Source organism: Spea bombifrons, chromosome 13 (genome assembly GCF_027358695.1).
Source record: "Spea bombifrons isolate aSpeBom1 chromosome 13, aSpeBom1.2.pri, whole genome shotgun sequence".
NCBI classification, from domain to species: domain Eukaryota; kingdom Metazoa; phylum Chordata; class Amphibia; order Anura; family Pelobatidae; genus Spea; species Spea bombifrons.
Genome location: NC_071099.1, coordinates 28,808,717 through 28,829,260, shown reverse-complemented (window position 1 = coordinate 28,829,260; position 20,544 = coordinate 28,808,717). Strand labels below are relative to the sequence as shown.

The window sequence follows — 20,544 nt, the reverse complement described above, 5'->3', positions numbered from 1 at the left end:
TCATGTTCTCTAGAGCTGGCCCAGGTTACAGGGGGCTCTGTGTGTCTCTCCTGCAGAATGCCACCAGAAATGCAGCCCTGCTAATTCTGCTGTTGTGGCTGGGTTTGCCCACTTGGCTAGCTCAGTGTCAGGCATGCAGTCATAGCCAGAGGAGGGATTTTATGTGATTGTGGAGGAGGAGAATCTGCCCTCCCCCCATCCTCCTGAAGCCTTCCCTGCCCCCTATCCTTCAGCCACACAGTCTCCTTCAGTTATTGCGAAGGGCCTGGTGAGATCCAGCGATCGGGAGATACCTTTTCTGGGCTTTTCATGCTGTGATCGCCCCGTGATCGCCCCGTGATCGGATAAGATGGTTGGGATTCCGGGATCCTTCCAGTGTAAGTTCTTCTTAACCCTTCTATGTCTTATTGCTTGCCTCCTGCCCCAGGGGCAGCATTGTTACCCTGCAATGGGCTTAAACTATACAACTCATATGGTACAGCGCAGGGACTTTTATCACTTGGCAATGAAATAGTTAAGGGCCGGTTGATCGTGCTCAGTGCTTAGAGGGTGTGTATGTTTTTTTTTCTATTGCCAGCATCGAACGGGTTAAATTAAAGAATTGCGTGAAAAAAGGGTTAGCTGTGCTAGGAAATGGTTAAGTCTCTCTTGCTAGGGCTGTGTCTCCTGGCAGGCTCAGGCTTGGTCTGTTTTTTTTTTCTTCCCAGCAGTGGTGGGGTTAATCTGTGGCTTGGAACTTGCTAAATGGGGGCCCTGGCAGTGCATGGGGTTGATGGGGGGGCAGGAGCCAGGGGCTATCCTCTGAAAAGGTCTGAGACAGTAAGGGGTTAATCGGTGGAAGGATGCCTGGTCCTCATTTGTGAAGCTAAGGGGGGACCACTGGGGTGTTTGATGCAGAATGCTTGGGTGCTCATGGTGTTAAATTAACCCATTGTGCAGCATTCAGCAGTAACACGGCCCTTTAATTGATGCTCTTGTGATTGCCACCCAATTCCATCCTGGAGGGGATGCTGGAGCTGACAAGGATCCTCAGTGGAGGCGATGCTGCTGGTGATAATATAACACCACGTCTTGTACTGTAAATGTTATGTCTGCGGAATGCTCTGTATATAACAGACACCGTGTTTATACGTGTGTTTATATTACACATGTGTTTATATTACATGCCATCTCACCGCTTCTGCACATTGTCCATCCACTGGATTCAGACGCTCCTACAGACATTCTTTTCTGGATTAGAGTTGCCATCGAGCCGTTACCAGATAGTTTTCCCTGAAAAGATTTTTATCCTGGTAGTAATAAATTAACCCTTCTGTCCAAAAATTAAGCCAATTTCACTGACTTTTGCTTTTGGTGAATATAACTTCATCAGCTTTCTAAAGTTTTGGATCAGAAGTACAATAATCACATTTATCACTAATTACGTGCATTTTATTCTGCATGGCTGTTATTTCACATTTGAAAAAGTAGGAAGCTCTTTGGGGGGGGGGCGGCCTTTTGGTTTTCTATGCAGATAAAACTGCTGAATTCTAAGAATGTACCGGATCAGGCCCATTCGGCCCGTCTAGTCTGCTCATTTTTCCTGCTCTAAAGACGTTGGTCTCGTCTAGAGCCGTATGTCTATCGCATGCATGTCTAAATTCCCTCGCTGTATTAGCATCTACCACTTCTGCTGGGAGGCTGTTCCTCTTATCTACCACCCACTCAGTAAAGTAACACTTCCTTACATTACATCTAAGCCTGTGACCATCTGGTTTTGTATTATGACCTCTTGTTCTAACATTTCTTCTCCTTTGAAACAAAGTCCCCTCCTGTACTTTGTTAAGTCCCTTTATATATGTAAACCTCCTGTCCTCTGTCCTCCAAGGTACGCATATATATTTTCCATATCTAAGAGCGTTCTGGGACCTCATAAATTATAGATTTTATCCACTTTTGCCGATTAAAAAAAACTCTTCTATGTTGCTAGTCAAGGAGGGTCTTCCAGTTCCTGGTGGCCTGAGATTATTAATAAGAGAAGAGATCAAAGCGAGGTATCTCAGGGTTCTGGAATTCTTCTTCAGGCTTCCAGTGTGCACTTTCTTCGCTTCCTTACATTTTCTTCTGCTATGGATGGTAGGACAGCAAGACCTTCAAACCTTCATAATGGAGGAACTGCCTTAGGGCCACTTCAAACCTAATTGTTGGTGCTACAGGATTAGAATTGTTGGCCTCCAAGGTAAGAAGGCCATTGCTTGCCCAAACTTATTTTAAGGTTGCCTTTATCCATCTGTGTGAAGCAGCGATTGGAAGTTGTGGAACCTTTCCATACAAGAGTCGTCTGGGGTCAGTGCCAAAGATGAAGGCTGGTAACGTCTATAAATACACAAGTGCTTACATCCCCGGAGAGGACATATGGATTGTTAACTCCTTATTTTGCTTGAGAGTCAAAATAAGCTCCCATCTCTCTCCATAACTTCATTTTGTTGCTGTGTCCTCTAATTATTGTGGTTGCAGCATAATATTTTTAGCCATAGTCCCCGCTCACCATCTGCCAGCTTTAGCCTGGAGGTCCACATGTCTCGCTCCTCAGTGTGATGTTCTATGTTTGGTAACATTTGTGTCGTATTGCACATGGAGCACGTGTGCGCTAGGCATGGAATGGATAGCCCGATGGCTCTATTCCATGAACCAAAACCTAGTAACGGGTGTATTCACCGGAAAGGTCTCGGGTATATTCTGTCAGGTCGGTTCATTAGCTCGGAGGTCTGCTGAGTTTAGTGAAGTCTGCAAAGAGCCGTCCAGCTGAACACAACAGGAACCTGCAGCTGTTTGAAGTAAAACTAGAAGGTCCCATTGAGAAGAAGCTCAGTTGGTCTTCGGTCAACTTCACGAAGAGCGCGTTGACTAAATCATATCTGCCTGAGCTGATTTGATTTCAATTTATTCGGCCCTTCTGGTTTATAACCATTAAGCTTCTCCTACATGCACTTGGTTTGTAACATAGGAAAGAACCCCTTGGTGGAACTCCCTACAGGCTGAGTGCCCTAGGCATCTGCCCTGTGTGCCTATATGGCTGGGGCTCCTGATGTTGATACGTCTAAAAAAAAAGAATGTTGTGTAAGTGGAACAAAACCTTTAATGTTTGGGGCCTTCCTATTCATTGGAATGGGCACTTCTTGTGTAGACCGGACGCAGCCAGACCGTCTCCTGGACCAGCTGTTCCAGATTACATTCTTCTGCTGTTGATCAGATGTTGGGGTGGAAGAGGCACATCTGCCCCGTGTATAATCCAGTCCGTTCCCTCCCCCCTTCTAATTCATTTCATCTCTGCAGTGCCATGCAGAATAGAGTTATATATATATAAATTATATATATAATCATTAATGTTTCTTTCTCTACGTTACTCTAATTAGTTCAGAATCTCGTGTTCCAGGGCTAGAACTGTTTGGCGTTCTGTCATCCTTTGGACTTTACTGTAAAGTAATACAGAACCCTCTACAGCCAGGGAATCTGAATTTGACATGTAATTTACTGCATACCGATTGGCACGTGCATGCTTTAGTTATTGCAGTTACCAAACCAATCAGTCCTGCCCCCCGGCTGACTCCGTTGGACGCAGGAAGCATACCTAAGTACACTTCCCAGACAGTGGTTTCCCGCGATGGCAATAGCCGCAGCCAGTCCCGAGCCGGCCATCGGCAGTCGGTGTAAGAGCGTGGCATGTGGCTGCACATGTAATGTATCATCACCAGCCCCAGTCTGCTGACGGCGGCAGCCAGTCTCACGTACGCTAGAATGTAAACGCCTGACTCCATTAGATGAATGATTAAGATGTTCAGCGCAGCGAATCCTTCAAACTTTTCGAATATCCGACATAACATTTTAATAGCCAGTGTATTTATTTTAATAATCGCAGACATTTAACGCTTCGTGTGCCGGGTCTTGCCAGTTTGATGGAAATTAATGGGAGGAATGGGTGGCATTTGTGGTTTTCGAACCGGCCGCAGGTCCGCTTTCATGCTGGGGGGAAAAAAAATGTCTCTTTCTGGGTTTGGGGATACGTTGATGAGTTGGCTATAGATTTGAAGAAGCGCATAAGCGTATGACGCAGAACAAAATGATGTCATAGGAAAAAAATCATTTGTCCTTTAAAAGGCACTTTCCAGGTTTCTAGAAATAGAAGTTATTTTTGCTTCCTGTAAGTTAAATAGTTAAATAATTTAGTATATGTTTTGGTCATAATATATATAGTACTGTATACGGCCTTTATGTTCTTTATGTCTGTTCTAAATTAAAACACGGGGCCGGTAAGCAGACGGTAGATGTTCCCTTTGGTCCGTCTGTTCACGTCTTTGCTTGCTTTAGCGAATGTAACCATTTTCCCCAGTTCGTTTACACGAAAGCAGACCAGTCGCCGGTAACATATACGTTTACTTCCCTAGAATGTTATAAATTACAAGCAAAACATACAAGACCAACATTGGTTACATAGTTTCACTCTAGGATATTGGAGTCTTAAGTCTGGATGTCTTCTTACTGTAGGATGATTTCATCTGAAGAAGAGACCTCCGAGGTCTTGGCAGCATACGTGACCTCGGTGTTTTCTTGGACCCATACAGCATTAAGATATTAACGTTTAAAACGATGGATGGTGACAAGCTTGACCACTCATGATGTAATGGCTACCGAGAAAATGGCCCGGGGCTGTGTGATTGGCCAGGTGTGAATTCACAGGTGTGCTCTCAACGTGTCGCACCTGGGATTCCTCCCCACACCCCCCCCCCCGTGTCAACAGGTGCAAATCTTTCCAGAGACGGGGTTATGTTACTGAGGTTACGAGTACATTAAAAAAAAAAAATCAGCAGTGACCCGTAGCCTTCAAAAAAACCGTGATCATCGGAGAACCGATTAACCCATTAAGTGCCAGTTGGGTTCGGATCACTTAAATCCGCAGTCAGCTTTGAGAAAAGCGTAAATGTGGCTCATTGATATACTTTAAAGGGGGACGTTTACTGCAGCTGCCTTCCTCTTCCGTGGTCCGATGATAAAGAAGCCAGTCCTTGGCAGGGAGTTGATTGGCCAGCGCCGCAGGTTACCGGAGGTAAATATATGGGGGATACTATAACCCCCCCCATTCACTTACAAGAGGGACCTCTGAGCTATCATGCGTTAAAGTGGCTGCAGTGTCCCTTAATAAAACGATTGAATTCCAATAGCATAAAAAAAGGATCAATTTGTAGATTTCAATAATTACGGACAAATTGCTACAATAATATCCCGGCGTCGGAGGTTTTAGTGTAACAGCCGTTGCAGGAAAAAAAAGGTAATTTTCGAGCAGATGCAGAGATTTGGAAAGAAATCCAGCGTTATATTTATATGTTAACAGCCCGCTCGGCTGGGTGACAAAACATTTCCCTTTTTGGAACGAGCCGGCTTTTGTGCGCCTAATGACCCCTCCCAGGGTCCTTTGCTGCAAACTGCCTATTAACCGAGTTAGCGATAGAGAAATCGCTGCGCCGTTTAATTCACCTTATTTGTACGGCTACAAAAAACCGAAATTCTAGTAAATGTGTTTTATTATTATTTTTTTTTTTGTGGGCAATGATTCCAAATGGCAGCCCCCGTTCTAATTCTAATTTGTTACGTATAGTAAACAATTTTAATCCTAATTCCAATGCGGATCAAGTGACAGCCCCCCCCAAGCAATTCCGTTAGCGTTTATTTATATAGCGCCAGCAGATTCTGTAGCGATGTTACAGTACGGGAGATTAGAATCTATTAAGATATCAAGATTTGGGGAAATCTAAATAAAGAGCATTTAAAAACCTTCCTTTCTTTAAAAATGCTAATTCCCCCCCCAAAATCCATTCCGGGTGTGTGTTTACGTCCGCCGGCGGCCCTGAGGGTGTATAGTAATGACACGCTGGTGGGTGGCTTGTTTCCTGGTGAAATGAATAGCCCGGGGCTGCGCGGCCTCTCTTAGACATCCTGGAGCCAGCGGCTGGACCTGTGGAATGCAGAAAAGCCTCGCACTTTGTTCCTGCTTTATTTTCTGGGAGGTCCAGCTGGGGAAGGAGCATCGTTCTGGGTTATACAGCGGGCTGGATGTAATTGTTGCGTAGCGATCCTGCTCTGCACGCTTGGATCTCGATATTCGATTAACTACTGGAAAGTGTAAAATATGTTAAGTCCCTTTTTTGAGGACATATTTTTATCAGGACTGTTGGCAGCTATGGATCATTCTTAAATACTAATGCAGACCAAGTGTTAAACTGGTGTTTTTTTTTTTCCGTATAACATACCTCCCGACACCCAGGGAATGAGGATGCGGGGGGGGGGGCAGGGGGACAGAACATGGGAGGTAGAGTGTCACTCAAACTGGCAGTGCTACTGAGCGTGTGCACAGCTTTCCGCACTGGTAGTACCCGTTCTCTGCTGTCTCAGACACTGGAGAATGAATCCAGGGCCACAGGATTGTTGCCCCAAATCTTGCTGTCCTGCCAAGTCCCAAAACGTGGGACAGAGACGGAGCCTGGTGGGACGCCGAGATAGAGTGGCAAAATCGGGACAGTTGGGAGCTATGATATGACTATGTTTCATTGTTTATACCGTCTAGAGGTTTATGAGAAAGTCTGTTTTCTGGGCACTCAGAATGCTTGGTATTTGGTCAAGTGGAAGCCATCGGACATACTGGGCAAGATGGAGCCTCGCATGCACCTTCGCCCATGCCTTATGTGCCTGATATGTTCCTTTGATGGCACCGCCATATACTGAGCGTAGAGTGCGTACCAGTCCGCCCCGCGCATGTTATTTATCTGCTGCTGGCCTTAAATTGCTGTTCCGTTTCTGGTTGAGTGTACAGGTCCAAACCAACGAACGTATTGGGAAGTACGCAGGCCTAGTGTCTGGGGGCCCCTAAACCTAGAGGCAGATCGCCCCGCGCGGCTGCCCAGCGGCCGGTTACAATGAGGGCAGTGGCCGTGGAGGCCTGAGGCAGTGCCCGGGGTATTTACATGGCTGCCGTTACCTTGGCTCTTTTAGATAAGTTAAACATTATAAACGCGCTGACCCTGACACAGTAAGCCTTTGCTATATCCGTTACTCAGAGTCGATGTAGTGGCTAATCGTGGCAACCAAATGGTTCTAAGGGTGATATTTCTGAAAACACATATACCACTTCTGCTGGGAGGCCGTCCCACTTATCTGCCACCCTCTCTGTGAGGTTAAGCATCTGTACGTTACATCTAAGAGCCCGACTCCCTAGTTTTAGATCATGACCTTTTGTCCTGACATTTTCTGTTGAAAACACATCTGCTCTCCAAGTGTTGAAGAACGTACAGTGCCCTGGTACCAAGAAATTAGGAACTGTACTTCATCAACAGCTGGAGAGCAGCCGGTTCCACCGGTGTTTATCCCGCGGATGCTTGGGTAGAAAATATCCAGCGCTCTCCCTCTGCAGCACTTAACGTGGCGTGTGAAGAACGTTCCTCAAGTCCGTGTGCCAAAAAAAGGCACATAGAGACTGTCTCAATGTCTCTCTCGCTCTCTCGACGTCTCTCTCACGCTCTCTCTCAACGTCTCTCACGCTCTCTCTCAACGTCTCTCACGCTCTCTCTCAACGTCTCTCTCGAAATGTCTCTCTCGCTCTCTGGCAATGTCTCTCTCGCTCTCTCTCGACGTCTCCCTGTCTTCTCCCCGACTGCTTCGGTGTCTCTGTCTCCTTTCCTGCAGATCTACTACTTCTCTTGACTCTTGTTTTTCTTCTGTTTTCTGTCTTCTTTCTTCGTCCGCTTCTCCTCATGTCTTCATTCTTGTCTTATTTTCCTTTATGGTTATAAAACAGAGGCTTTTCGGGATCTGTAAAAATCTGTTAATCACCAAAGGGTGAAAATAAAACGGTCTTCCCAAATAGATTATTTTTTTACCGTGCTGCACAATATTATTATAATATTTATACTGTTTATTAATGCAGGATTTGACGTGATGTGTGATGTACGCGGAACCCATTAGCAGACAAACACACAGAAAAACGGAGCGTGTGTCTGGTGGTCTGTCTGGCCATCCGTTCACCACCATGTGTGTTTAAGTTGACTCCATGGCAAGAAAACCAGTTGCGTTCTAATTGATTAGCATTATATGGCCATATAGTGTGACTAAATGTGTGTAGATGTGTGTGTGTGTGTGTGTGTGTGTATATATATAGGCATAAATGTACAGGGCAATATAACCCCATGCATTCCTATTCTGAGTTTCCCAGCTCCGTGGCAACCGTCGGCTTTGGCCTGATGTGGCCAGCCATAAACAAACCCTGCGTATATTAACAACTTACAGTCCTATTGGCTCCAAGCCAGCGGAAGGTGTAGATCCACCGACACAGAAAGCCCTAGTAACAGAGCTGGAGACAGATCGAGAGAGCGCCAGGAAGATATAGACAGGAGGGGGTGTCTCTCTCTCCCTCTCTCTCTCTCCCTCTCTAAAAAAGGAGGGGGGAGTTCAGTTTGACAACACATCTGCAGTCCATCTGCGCCAGCACAAACCTGTTTCTTTCAACAAACTGAGGAATCACAGATGTGTTAAACACTCAAGGGTGGAGCGGGGATCCCATCCTTCTAACCCCCCCAAGAAAAATTACATTTAAAATTCCGCAGCCACGGTAAGCTCCTTTTCATTGTAGCGCAGCACCCTCCGCTCCCCCTCGCTGCTACCGCTTCAAATTCTAAATTCTCCTATGTGTTCGTGAACCTTTCACGGCCACAAATACACGAGTGGTCTGGAATAATTAAATAATTGTTTCCAGGTTCACAATGGCACGTTTTGTGAAAATTTCCGCTCCGTTCCGTGTTTTTTTTTTTTTTTTTTTTTTTTTTTTTTTTTAATGTGTTTTTCTATTTCATCCGCAGAATCCTAAATGTTTGACTTCTGTCTGAGACGTAATGTTTCTTTATTATTTATATTATTATTATTATTATTATTATTATTGCAAAGGAGCAGGTCGCCTGTTAGTTAAGTCTAGGGTGTATTTATTAAATATTATTATTATTCATTAAACGTTCATGCCGTGGGATGCACCAAATTAAAAAATATTTCGCTATAGCGTGACTCATTTTTAACCAGACCTTTTAACATTTTCCGTTGTGTGTATTGTATGTTATAAGCAGAGTATTCTTAAAATTTAGTTAAAATTCTTTTTTTTTTTTCTTTTTTTCATTATTGATTGATTTATTTTAACCAACTGCATTTTTCTGCTGGTTTTTGGAAAATTCTAATAATATTTAAGTTGCACATATGTAGCTGTTCTTTCTTTCTCGTGAACAATAAGAGAATCCGTGATCGGAAGGCAGAGGTTTTATTAGCGATAAAATAGTTTTTGACGTCTACGTCCCAGGTATTGGGGAACTACATCTCCCATGATGCCTTGCAAGCCTATTCTAAGATACTCCCTTTCCAGAGTTTGTACGTTATATTATTGGGCTGTATAACAAAGGGTTAAGAGATCTATTCATTAAACCCCACGCCGCCTTATGAGATGATTATTGTTGGATTAAGACTGCATGTAAATACTCTGGGTAAGAAAAGGCGTGGATCCATGTTTAGTAGTAAGCGCACTGGGCTGAATTACTTGTCAGCTTGGATGGAAGCCTCTTTTAGTAGAATATTATTAATGAACTGCGGAATGCAGAACGTGTCCGGAATTCATTTAAGGTCCCACCGAGTTCAGTTACTGAGCTTCTTCGAAGTTGGTGGAGACTTAACTTTCATGGAACGTGAGAGCGGGAAAGTCAAGGTTACCTTGACCAAGCTTAGCCCGGTGGCTAAAATGTATGGGGAACCCGAATGTTCTCTCTCTCTCCACCGGTGTTAAATGTTCTTTTGTATACCATAGTTCTTGACCAACTATGTGTATATAAAAATCATAGCCTAATATAGTGAATATGTTGACGAAGTTGGCTATATCCTGAAGTAACCTATGAAGTGTTGAGATAGTTCATCCAAAATGCCTTCATATATTATAAGTCAAAGTAGTGCCCCTTGGAAAACTATTTATACATCGGTACAAGTAAAACCGATTACACGAATACCACTATGGGCGTGTCTTAGTTACTCACACAATTTTACAGTCCGTTTTATCATTTTTCCCTGGGTTTTTAAAATGACCCCCAAATTGTCACGAGCCATGGAATCTTGGTGGCCTTTGGGACTCGCTCTTGCATTTCATTTAGATTGTTATGAGGTCTGTTTTTAATACCTCTTTCAGGGTGGATTAAACTTTGGGATTCCACCAGGACAGTGTGTGGTACTCGGGTAGATTCCAGTAAATCATTTTAATGGATTAAAAAAATAGAATTTTCCGACCATTCATTTACTTAAAGTGGAACTGTTCGCATCATTCATCATTACAGCAGAAAAGCCCAAACTGCGCATTCCCATTAATCCTACTTTTGTAACTTTTATTGAACAAGTAAATAACATTTACAAAATATTATACCGCAAAATATTTACAATGCAAAAGATATTGTTACAATATTGCAAAGTATGGAGGTGTAGTGAAGTTTATATTGGGCTTTCTAGATGAATTCTAGACTCATTCATGAACGTGTCTGCTTTAAATGTGTTCTCAAAATGACTGTAACTCGGTAGCTTTTATCCGTTTAAAGGGGAAGACCAACTTGATATATTTGTATGTGGCCTAGTATACCAAGGCTGCGTGTCCTGGATTGTCGTTGAAGCTATTTTTCATCTTATATCTATCTAGTGTCAGGTTTGACAAGGGATAGCGTGGTCATGGGGACAGCTTGAAGCTTCTCCGTGCCCAGTAGACATGGGGACTACTTACTGATGCCTTCTGTAGGAACTCAAGATCTACACAAAACAGAGAAAGAGATTAGCAGATACCCAGCAAATCCCATTCAGAAACACCTATCTGGGACATAAATATTGGGGATTCCATCACACTCTATGACCATATATTGCTTGGCCACCGACTATGTCAAAGTACCCCAATTTAGGCATCTCTCTGAAGCAATTTAAAGCCTTCTCTGGACACCATTTATGAGGCACCCGTGTGGCAGAAGAGGTCCTCAACCCTAAGGTTTGGTCAGAATCTGAATGTGTAAGCTTTTGTGTGCGTATTTCCAGGTTCTGACCAAACCGTAGGGTTGAGGACTTCTCCTGCCACACAGATGCCTCATGAATGGTGTCCAGAGAAGGCTTTAAATTGCTTGGGAGTCTCTTTTTGGTTAAAATGCAGAGCAGTCCCCCTGATTCAGCTCCTTGGTAAGCAATATAGCTCAAATGCTTGCCCTGTTTTGTGTATTTATTGGTCATTATTATTTTAGCAGCATAAGATAAGATAACGCTACCGCTAATCAGATGGTGATTATGTTTAATGGATAACTCAGTTGCCCATTATAGGCAATGCTAGTTATGTTTGGTTAGGGTCCTTCTTTTTCCCAGCGATGAATTATTTAGTACCCTATACAATGCATGCTGTCAAATTGACGTCTTGGGAGGCCGGGGAGGAAAAAAACAACCTGTTGCAGCCAGTGTTCCGCACAGGGTCTTGTTAAAAAGGCCGTAGAGGATTATGAGGAGGAGGGACGGAAAGCACTCTGCCATTGTGCAAGTGACAGATGTGCTCTGAGGCTCCAGCACATGCCCTCTCCCCCCTTCTGTTCTGACACCAGGTGCAGCCTGTGTTACCCATAATCCCATTCACCATCGCTCATCTGTCTCCATTGTCTCTGGAGCTCCGTCCCACCCCTCCGTGGTCCCCGGACTGCAGGTGACTGTCACCGTTTCAGCTGCTGTCCTCGAGTCCCAAATATTCCAACCGAATCGACGGAGGGGCGCATTATTCAATTACTTCTATCTGAGGAAAGCAGAGACACTGATGCTTTTTTTCTCGCACCCCTTTTACCCACCAACTGGCAAAATTTGCATCGTTTGATAATTATCTTAAGGTTGCTAATTCCCCTGCTGCCGGGACTGGTCGCCGCATAAACCCAACCTGCTATGTTAAAGCGAAACGCGTTAAATGGTTAATATAGAAAATGTACGTATTCAGAAGACTCTTTTTTTGGGGGGGATTTTAAGCTATTCTTCAAATCCCCAGACACAGAGAGCTCGCTTTACCACTCTGCTGTGGTGCTTTTCCAGGTAACCACTACTTATTCTGATTTTTGGTTTGGTTTTTCCCATTCCTGCAGCTTTAATTGATATTTCCTAGCATTCCGACATGAATAAATTAACCATTAGAATGCCGTGGCTCTTCGGTTCAACACATCTAACATCTTAGTGTTCCAGATATTACTTATTTCTTAAGTTAGCCTGAAGTTGTAGGAGGGACAGCAGAGTAGGTTAAACGGGGGAATTATTTAGAGGAAAAATAGCCCGATCTGGTTTCTACGAATCGGTTACTGAGTAGGCATGGTATGGCAGGACTGTTTTTAAGGGTTAATTTGGTAAAACCCTTTTTTATTCTTCGTCACACAGGTATATAGGTTATGATTGGGTTAACGTGATATGGTAACTGATAGGCGGGAAAAGTGATGTACATGTCTACTGCCTGGCACTGACAAGGTTAACACCGCAAAGTAGAACCTCCGCTTGGCAGAAAAGGGAAACAGATGGAGATTGTTGTTTTTTTTTTACCGCATCACTTAGAGAAAAACACGAGGAGGATTCTGGGTAAAGTGGAGCCAGCGAATGTCGTACAAGCCGTCATTCTGCTCGCTATAGGCTCTGATATTCCTGGATTTTGTTTCTTCGCCGTTGGCGGCGGACGTTTTGATTAATAATAAAAAAAATAAAAAAATCAAAGACGAATTTCTTATTTTGGGACGCTCCCCCGGGACGGTCCCTCTCCGCTTGTCTCTGCTGGGTATCTCCTGGGTCAGTGTGGTGGGAGAAGGACGTTCTGAGAAGGTTTGAGAAGGCACAGAACAGGTTCCCCATTGTTGGCTGGGGGAGGGATGCTTTCCCTGCAGCTGATACACTGGGGAGTTGCATAAATACACCAGATGGCACTCCCGGCTGATAAAGGCCGCGTGGCAACCTGTTGTGTGCCTTCGCAGCTATATTTGGCTTTTATCAGTGTGTGTTCTACATATCGTGTATGCGTAAGAGTTTAGAACGTTGTGGAATATCCTATTCCGTATGCCGGCGACTTCTCTCATTTGTGCTTTGTCCTGTTGTTCTAGTTGCAGGTGATAAGAGAGGGCCAGTGATGCCAGGGTCCCCCATGGAAGTGAAGATTCATTCTAGGTCTTCTCCACCAACTATGGCTCCTCTTCCCCCAGTCAATCCCAGTGGGCCAAGACCAGTCTCCTTCCCACCTTCATCACGTAAGTCCATCCCTGCTTTCCTTTAAATCGGTGCATGCCTCCGTTCTTCCAACTTAATGCTACTCGGCTTTTTTTGATAACCGAGTGCCTCATAATGTCTACCCGTAGCAACCGGGTAACCTAGAACCGCAGGCTACCCCTTCGAATAATATTTAATTGGAAGAAACCACATTCAGTATATTTCCAATTAAATACCATTTAACAAATTCTGAAAAAATAGCTTCCTTTTTTGGCTGGAACAGACAAAATCCCACTGTCTCCCTGTTGACTCACCCCATGTTTTTCTGTCCCCCGCACTAAAACTCTACGACTCATTTTCCCTCGGTCTCACTGCTGGCTCTTGCACATATGCTTCAATGTGTTTTATGGAGCAAATACTCAAACGTGTTGCCAATTTTCCAGTCTTCTCCTCTCTAACATGCTCTGTCCTTAGTTCTGTACTCCATCCCACCACGTGATCCATACAACTCTGTTCTCTCCTACACTTTCTGATATGGAGTCACTTCCACCCATCCAGCTATTCCAGGCCTCACGTTCTGCTTTTTTTTTTGTTTGCCTTACACTTTCCATTGCCTCGTGGTCAGTTACCCTTATGTTTGCGCTTATCTAACCCCGTCATTCAGCAATGTATTCTTTGTGTGACCTCCACCGCCACATCCGCTCTCTCCTGTCAGACAACTCTATTGTCCAGTGTAATATTTCCATTAGCCCCTGGCTCACGTCCCATATCCCCTTGTCACTTTCTTGCTTCATATCCTCTTGTCCTTTCAGTAACTTGCTTCGCCATAAACCCTCACAGTCCAGACTTGAGCACCATACTGCCCCTGTTTCCTATTACTAGTTTACCCCTACATCTACTCTTACTTAAAGCATGTCTGCCACTTTCTCTGACCCCGCTTGTCACCGTTCTGTAGAGTAAATTTTCTCTAAAGCCATCTATTTAACTTTGCCCCCCCCCCACTGATTTCTGTCCCAATGGTGTTGTCATTTCTTCTCGATCTGTCTTTCTAACTTAGTTTCCAACGGCATCAACCACTCTCCTCCGTCCCTGAACGGCGCACCCTCGCCACCCCAGCGCTCCAGCAATGGCCCTTCCTCGTCGTCCTCCTCTTCCTTGGCCAATCAGCAGCTCCCTGCAACCTGCGGCGTGAGGCAACTCAGCAAACTTAAAAGGTTTCTCACTACACTGCAGCAATTTGGCAACGACATCTCCCCCGAGATAGGAGAGAAGGTCCGGACACTGGTCCTCGCCCTTGTGGTAAGTTACCATTAATGCAAATGAGTCCTCGGTCTCGTCTTAGATACATGGTGGCTTTATGTCTATCCCACGCATGTCTAAGTTCCCTCACTGTATCAGCCTCTACTACTTCTGCTGGGTGATTGTTCCATTTATATGTTTCTTGTTATTTCTAGTAACTTGTGTTACTCTTCCCTCTCCTAAGCTCAAGTTTCTGTATTGATAACTAACTTTGGTCTTTTTCTGTAGAACTCAACTATAACCATAGAAGAGTTTCACTGCAAGCTGCAGGAGGCCACTAACTTCCCCCTGCGTCCTTTCGTCATCCCCTTCCTGAAGGTGAGTGAATGGTTTTTCACGGAAAATTGTTTCAGATGAAATTTCCAATTTCCTTTGTGTCAATTAAAAAAAAAAATGTATATCTAAAATGTAGGTGTAATGGGGATTTTCAATTCCCAAAGGTTTGTAGGCAAATTGTAGTAAGGCTGAAGTTGATCATAGTGCAGCTTTAAATTATCAAGATTGCAATTATCAAGATGCATGATACAGGGTAAACGCGGACCTTCGCGCAGGAGACACGGTCGACCCGGCAGCTTCCTGTTTGGTCTCTAAAAACGACGGCAGGGTTATACCGCCCTCTATGGGAATCTCCTCAAAGTACACTGGAACAAACTGAAAAATATGATTTATACAAAATAAAACAAATAATATAATAATTCAAGAAAAACTGCACTATTTGTTCCTCCTTTAAAGTAATGATTATTTCTATGATTATTGTTATTAGTAGTTTTTAATTTGTATAGCCCCTTCTAGTCTGTGGTGCTGTTCTATGGTGTCAGTGTTCCCCATCTGTTTTAATATCGTTTTTATTACTTTGAAACCGTTCCAAAGAATACAAATTTGAAGGGAAGTGTAATAATCCGAGGCCTATTTCTTTTGTTTTAAGGCCAATCTGCCACTTCTCCAGCGAGAGTTGCTGCACTGCGCCCGCGCCGCCAAGCAGACTCCTTCCCAATACTTGGCACAGCATGAACATATCCTCCTTAACAGCAGCACCTCCTCCCCATCGGACTCCTCTGAATTACTTCTAGAAGTGAATGGAAATGGGAAGAGACACAGCCCTGAGAGGTAAGCAGCAACGGGCGATGTTAAAGGAATGATTGGGCTCTGGAGGGACAAAGGTCTCTGTGTTGAGTCGAAAGAGAGGTCTGTGGCCAGTGCATGGTCGGGGACTCTTTTGGTCGGGCATTGGTCCGCCATGGATAGGGTCAGGTGGTCGTCCTGTGTATGAACAGAGTCAGGAGGTCCTGGGCATGGTCACTAACAGGAAAGGGTCAAAGGTTAAATTAACAGCTTTATTGGAGGAAGTAGCTGATGTTATATTGGCGCTTATGGGGAAAAATGATCGCATGAATATATTTACTCTATTCTAGGAGAGAAGATAACAGCTTTGAGAGGGAACCCATTCCCCCTGAACCTCCTGTCAAAAGGGTCTGCACCATCAGTCCGGCACCCAGACACAGTCCCGCGCTGTCTGCGCCTCTTCTGAACGCGGCCAGCCAGTTCCACCCTACGCCGCCTCCTCTGCAGCACTACACTTTGGAAGATATACCTGGCTCCCAGCTCTACCGGGACCCGGTGGGCAAGATGGGGGATCCAAGAGATTTGAGAGAGAGACACCATGGTGTTGGTAAGACAGGTAGATATCGGGAATGGGGGTGACTTTACCTGATAGCACACCTGGGTTAGCATTCTTTTCCAAGATAGAGTTCAGTATCATTTATGTGTCTGTCGTTCACAGGTATAAACGGGAATGTGAATAACGGTTACCAGGAAGAACTTGTTGACCATCGACTGACCGAAAGAGAGTGGGCAGAAGAATGGAAGCATTTAGATCATGTAAGTTTTTAGGTCCACATCCATTAAAGAGCTGCTTGTTTACTTTCCTGAAATACAGAGGTGTATGAACGGGTTATCATATTAAGGATTACAACAAACGTAACAAACAAACAAAGATACCAAATGGTTTTACCGACAGAACCTACCCATAGCTTTATTGTGACCAAATGCAAGTATCCTCACTTAGTATGGGTTGATTACCAGCTTTAAATATGTTTTTTCATCTATTTGCGTATATAGTCAGTACTGAGGTTTGTAGTGTCTGAGAAATTCTGGATAGAATTACAATTTTCGTATGTTTTATTATTTTGCATGATGTCTTTACCAACCAATACCTGGCTTAGTTGTTAAATTCTCTTTCTCCAGGCGCTCAACTGCATCATGGAAATGGTGGAAAAGACAAAGCGATCCATGGCCGTGCTGCGGAGGTGTCAGGAAGTGGACAGAGATGAGCTCAATTACTGGAAGCGACGATGTAGCGAATCTACCGAGATCCGCAAAGGAAGCGAGCACATGAGCAGACAGCACAGCCCAAGCAGTACAGATTCAGGAGGCACCGGTGAGCGAACGGGGATGCAGCGTGAGGGAAAATACGTACAAATGTCCGAAAACGGGGAGGGATCCAAAAAACAAACAAACAATTGAAGCAGAGAGTTCCAAATTTTCTTTGCATTTCATTTGTTTTTTTCAATCTCACATAATCTCTCAGTATCTCTTTACCTTCTCCTCCAAACGGCATCCGTGTCCCTCTCTCCCCCCCCCCCGCTCAGCTTCTTTTCTTGCCTCTTCAGTATCCTATCTTGGTTTGCTTCTCCCCGCTATCTGCTGAGTTAACCTGGTCTCCTGGAATGCTTTTGCAATCTCACCCCTGATTGGAGGAATGGAGGAGAGGCTGTCCCCATGGCGCACGCCGTGCTCCTCCCTTTTGCTGAAGTACGGAAAAAGAGAGAAGTGCAGAAATGCTCCTCTATCTCCATGGGTCTCGCCTCTTCGAGTACTTCTGCAAATAGACAGAGCCATGGCACTCCCCACCAGGGCAACCTCATTGTCCAATTGGGTGGAAGGCTGTGCAGGGAGGCGCTGCCCTGTTGCAGAAGCGCTCCGGGAAGCTTGGATAACTCATCAGATGGCGGGAAGAAGCAGACAAAGATAGAGAAACAAGACGAGGGAAGAAGCAGGGAAGAAGGTAGTTGACAGGAAAGGTATAGAGACATTTAGAGAGAGCAGGAGAGAGAATGAGCAAGTAATGACAGTGAGTGCTAACGAATTGCATTTACGAATAGAATAAAACCCTCCGAATTTCGTCCGAACCGACACAATTTGTCCAAAAAGTTTTTGGTCCATGTACTTAAGTTTATTAATTACCCAGTGAGTCACGACAGAACTTCAGACGTGTCTCCTAGCACTGTGCAACCTCTTTCTTCTTTAATCTGCTACATAAACACACTAGCAAACCTAGCGACAACCAAACCTAGGCTGGTTGTTCTAGCTAGAAGCTCTCTATGTAAGTGTATATTTGTAGTGGACTATCCATACACACTCTCATGCTCTGTGATCTGGCTTTGCAGATTCTCTGCGAGACTTTGGAAGCAGAACAGGAGCAGGCTATGTAACGGACGAGATCTGGAGGAAAGCAGGTACACAGTGCCCCATACTGTCTGATAACCCCAAGGCATGATATGGCTGAGCACTCCTATTTCACAGAGATAGGTATAATACTAATGAAGGCTGTAAAAGTCTGGAAGATAAGTCTTTGTTCAAGCTCAACATTCCTAGAGGTTTAGTGTGATTCTGTGTGTGACTCGCCGATCTAGTTTTGATGATTGCCTGTAAATAATCTGCTTCTTCTCTTGCTTTCCCCAGAGGAGGCTGTGAATGAAGTGAAGCGCCAAGCCATGTCAGAAGTCCAGAAAGCTGTATCTGAAGCCGAGCAGAAAGCCTTCGAGATGATAGCATCAGAGAGAGCACGAATGGAGCAAACCATCGCAGACGCGAAGCGGAGGGCAGCGGAAGATGCGTTTCTAGTGGTGAACGAGCAGGAGGAATCCACAGAGGTATAGTCAGTGGGTCTAGTGGGACATTTAGTGAGTGTGCATCTCTTCTGAAAAATTAGAACTTAGAGCTATACAAAATATATGCACGTCTGGTGTGACAAGAAACGACGTTGGAACAATAACATCAGCATGTTAATGTGCTGCTACCTTGTTCTTTCCCTACATATGACGGTGTTTATAATAGAATAATACATAGAGTTTATGGGGTATCAAAGTTTAATGAGACTTAAGGTGAGATTTAAATGAAATGAAAATATTTTATCTTTTCTCTTTTTAATAGAGTTGCTGGAACTGCGGTCGGAAAGCCAGTGAGACTTGCAGCGGCTGTAACATCGCGCGTTACTGCGGTTCCTTCTGTCAGCACAAGGACTGGGAGAAGCATCACCGCATTTGTGGACAGAATTTGCACGGCCAGGCAAAATCTCTTACTCCTGGTCGCTCCTTGGTTCCTAAAACCAATGACCCGGTTTTGCTGAGCCCCGCGCTGGAGAGGTCCTCCAGTGCCACCTCACGTTCTTCCACCCCAGCCTCGGTCACTGCCGTTGATGGCCTGTAAATTAGGGCATCACTTGTGTTTTGTACCTTCCATGGAAGAAGGAATCCAATGAAGTAACAGGACTAAAATGCAGCTACCTGTGGAGCTTATGGTATAGAGAGCTGGAACCTATATAACCTCTTTAGTAGCTGAAGGATAACACTAGAGTTTTGTCATGCCCAAGTCACCAGTCCCCAAGGTGTTAATAGTAATACCCATATGAATATGCTGGAGGTACATTCACTGAATACAAATACGGCATCTTAGAAGAACATTTCCTGACCAGGGAACACGTTTAGCAGTGATTACCATTCCAGGCCGCTGTTTCTTCCAAGGACTCAATGAATTGATTTTTTTTACCCCCGCCAAGCTTAACGCATTTGGTTTTGGCAGAAGCAGAAACCAGAAATATCACCAATCAAGGTTGGGATATCATCTGAAATCATTCTGCATTTGTTTCACCTTTTCTAATTTATTCAAAAAATGGGTCTGTGATCGGCTTCCTAGTTACATCGAACCAAGTAAGGCCACGAAAGCCCACAGTGAGTAGGACAGTTGGGCTTCAAGGCTATTGTCTAAAAGCACAATATAACCCTTTTTTGCCCAATAAAATTCTCTGAAATCTGTGCCGAAAAGTGGCTTTTTTCAGCACAGTTGAGATGCAACATGTGAGACTAAGCCGAATCGAGGACAACATGGGAATCCTAAGGGGCCAACACATAAAAATGGTTACACTCTCCGAGCTCCAGTGCTAGTTTAATTTTTTTTCATGTTAATAATGTTTGCTTTACAAGAAAATGTTTTATTATGATGTAGAAACAAAGTCTGTAAAATGTAAATTAAATTTAAACACTTTATATGTTTCTTCTGAATTTAAATTTTAAACCTACTTCTATTTGACTATAATGTAGCCCCACAGGACTGGGAATGGTTTGCTCCTCACTTGCTCCACCCTTTGATATGATTGTATGTTAGCCATATCCATGCACAAATAACACTATCTTTTTTAGTGGGCTATTTATCCTTTTAAGTCGGTTTTCATTATAACAGCTGTGATGTTTGGGCTTAAAATCCAAAAATGCCAAAATCTTCATGCTGTAGGACCTTTTACATAGTGAAACTTTTGATTTCTTAACGCATTTTCTGGCCATAGATCCTGTTGTTATTTTCTTCTTTGAGACATAAGAAAGTATATAAATACCCTTTGGATTACAAAAAGACAGCATCAGATAATGAAGTATGTTTTCAGTATATAAATGGTCCTCTCGTACATCTTATTTTTCTGTGTTAAGAACTTTTAAAGTTTATAATATCGTCCGATGTCTGAAGAATAAGCTATATGTTCTATATGTGCATCCTGTACAGATAAGCTAAGCATTTATTACTGAGTTTATTCAATAAATTTCATTTAACCAGTAACTCTGGAAATCATATCTAATTGAACTTTTGATGGAACATTGTAATTGTCCTCTGGAATGAGACACACAACTGCTC

General features: G+C 44.0%; 1 protein-coding gene across 3 annotated transcripts; it reads left to right on the top strand.

Moving 5' to 3' along the window:
* Positions 1–248: 248 nt before the first annotated feature.
* On the top strand, positions 249–19,409 carry CBFA2T2 (CBFA2/RUNX1 partner transcriptional co-repressor 2). Of its 3 annotated transcripts, none has more exons than XM_053453449.1 (11): positions 249–377; positions 13,182–13,325; positions 14,342–14,583; positions 14,812–14,901; positions 15,509–15,690; positions 15,996–16,252; positions 16,364–16,461; positions 16,828–17,020; positions 18,030–18,098; positions 18,325–18,515; positions 18,796–19,409. In XM_053453449.1, the coding sequence occupies exons 1-11, from the start codon at positions 350–352 to the stop codon at positions 19,069–19,071; spliced, it is 1,770 nt and encodes a 589-aa protein (XP_053309424.1). In that variant the 5' UTR covers positions 249–349; the 3' UTR covers positions 19,072–19,409. The 3 variants fall into 3 exon arrangements, with proteins under 3 accessions (XP_053309424.1, XP_053309423.1, XP_053309425.1); XM_053453448.1 differs by having other exon boundaries at positions 15,996–16,261; XM_053453450.1 differs by lacking the exon at positions 18,030–18,098 and having other exon boundaries at positions 15,996–16,261.
* The last annotated feature ends 1,135 nt before the right edge of the window (positions 19,410–20,544 follow it).

Excerpts from the sequence above, each read along its gene's own strand:
- CBFA2T2 (XM_053453448.1), top strand. The coding sequence starts at position 350 with ATGGTTGGGATTCCGGGATCCTTCCAGT. Across the intron at positions 16,262-16,363 it reads CCATGGTGTTGGTAAGACAG|GTATAAACGGGAATGTGAAT; the intron begins GTAGATATCGGG and ends TGTCGTTCACAG. Across the intron at positions 17,021-18,029 it reads TACAGATTCAGGAGGCACCG|ATTCTCTGCGAGACTTTGGA; the intron begins GTGAGCGAACGG and ends CTGGCTTTGCAG.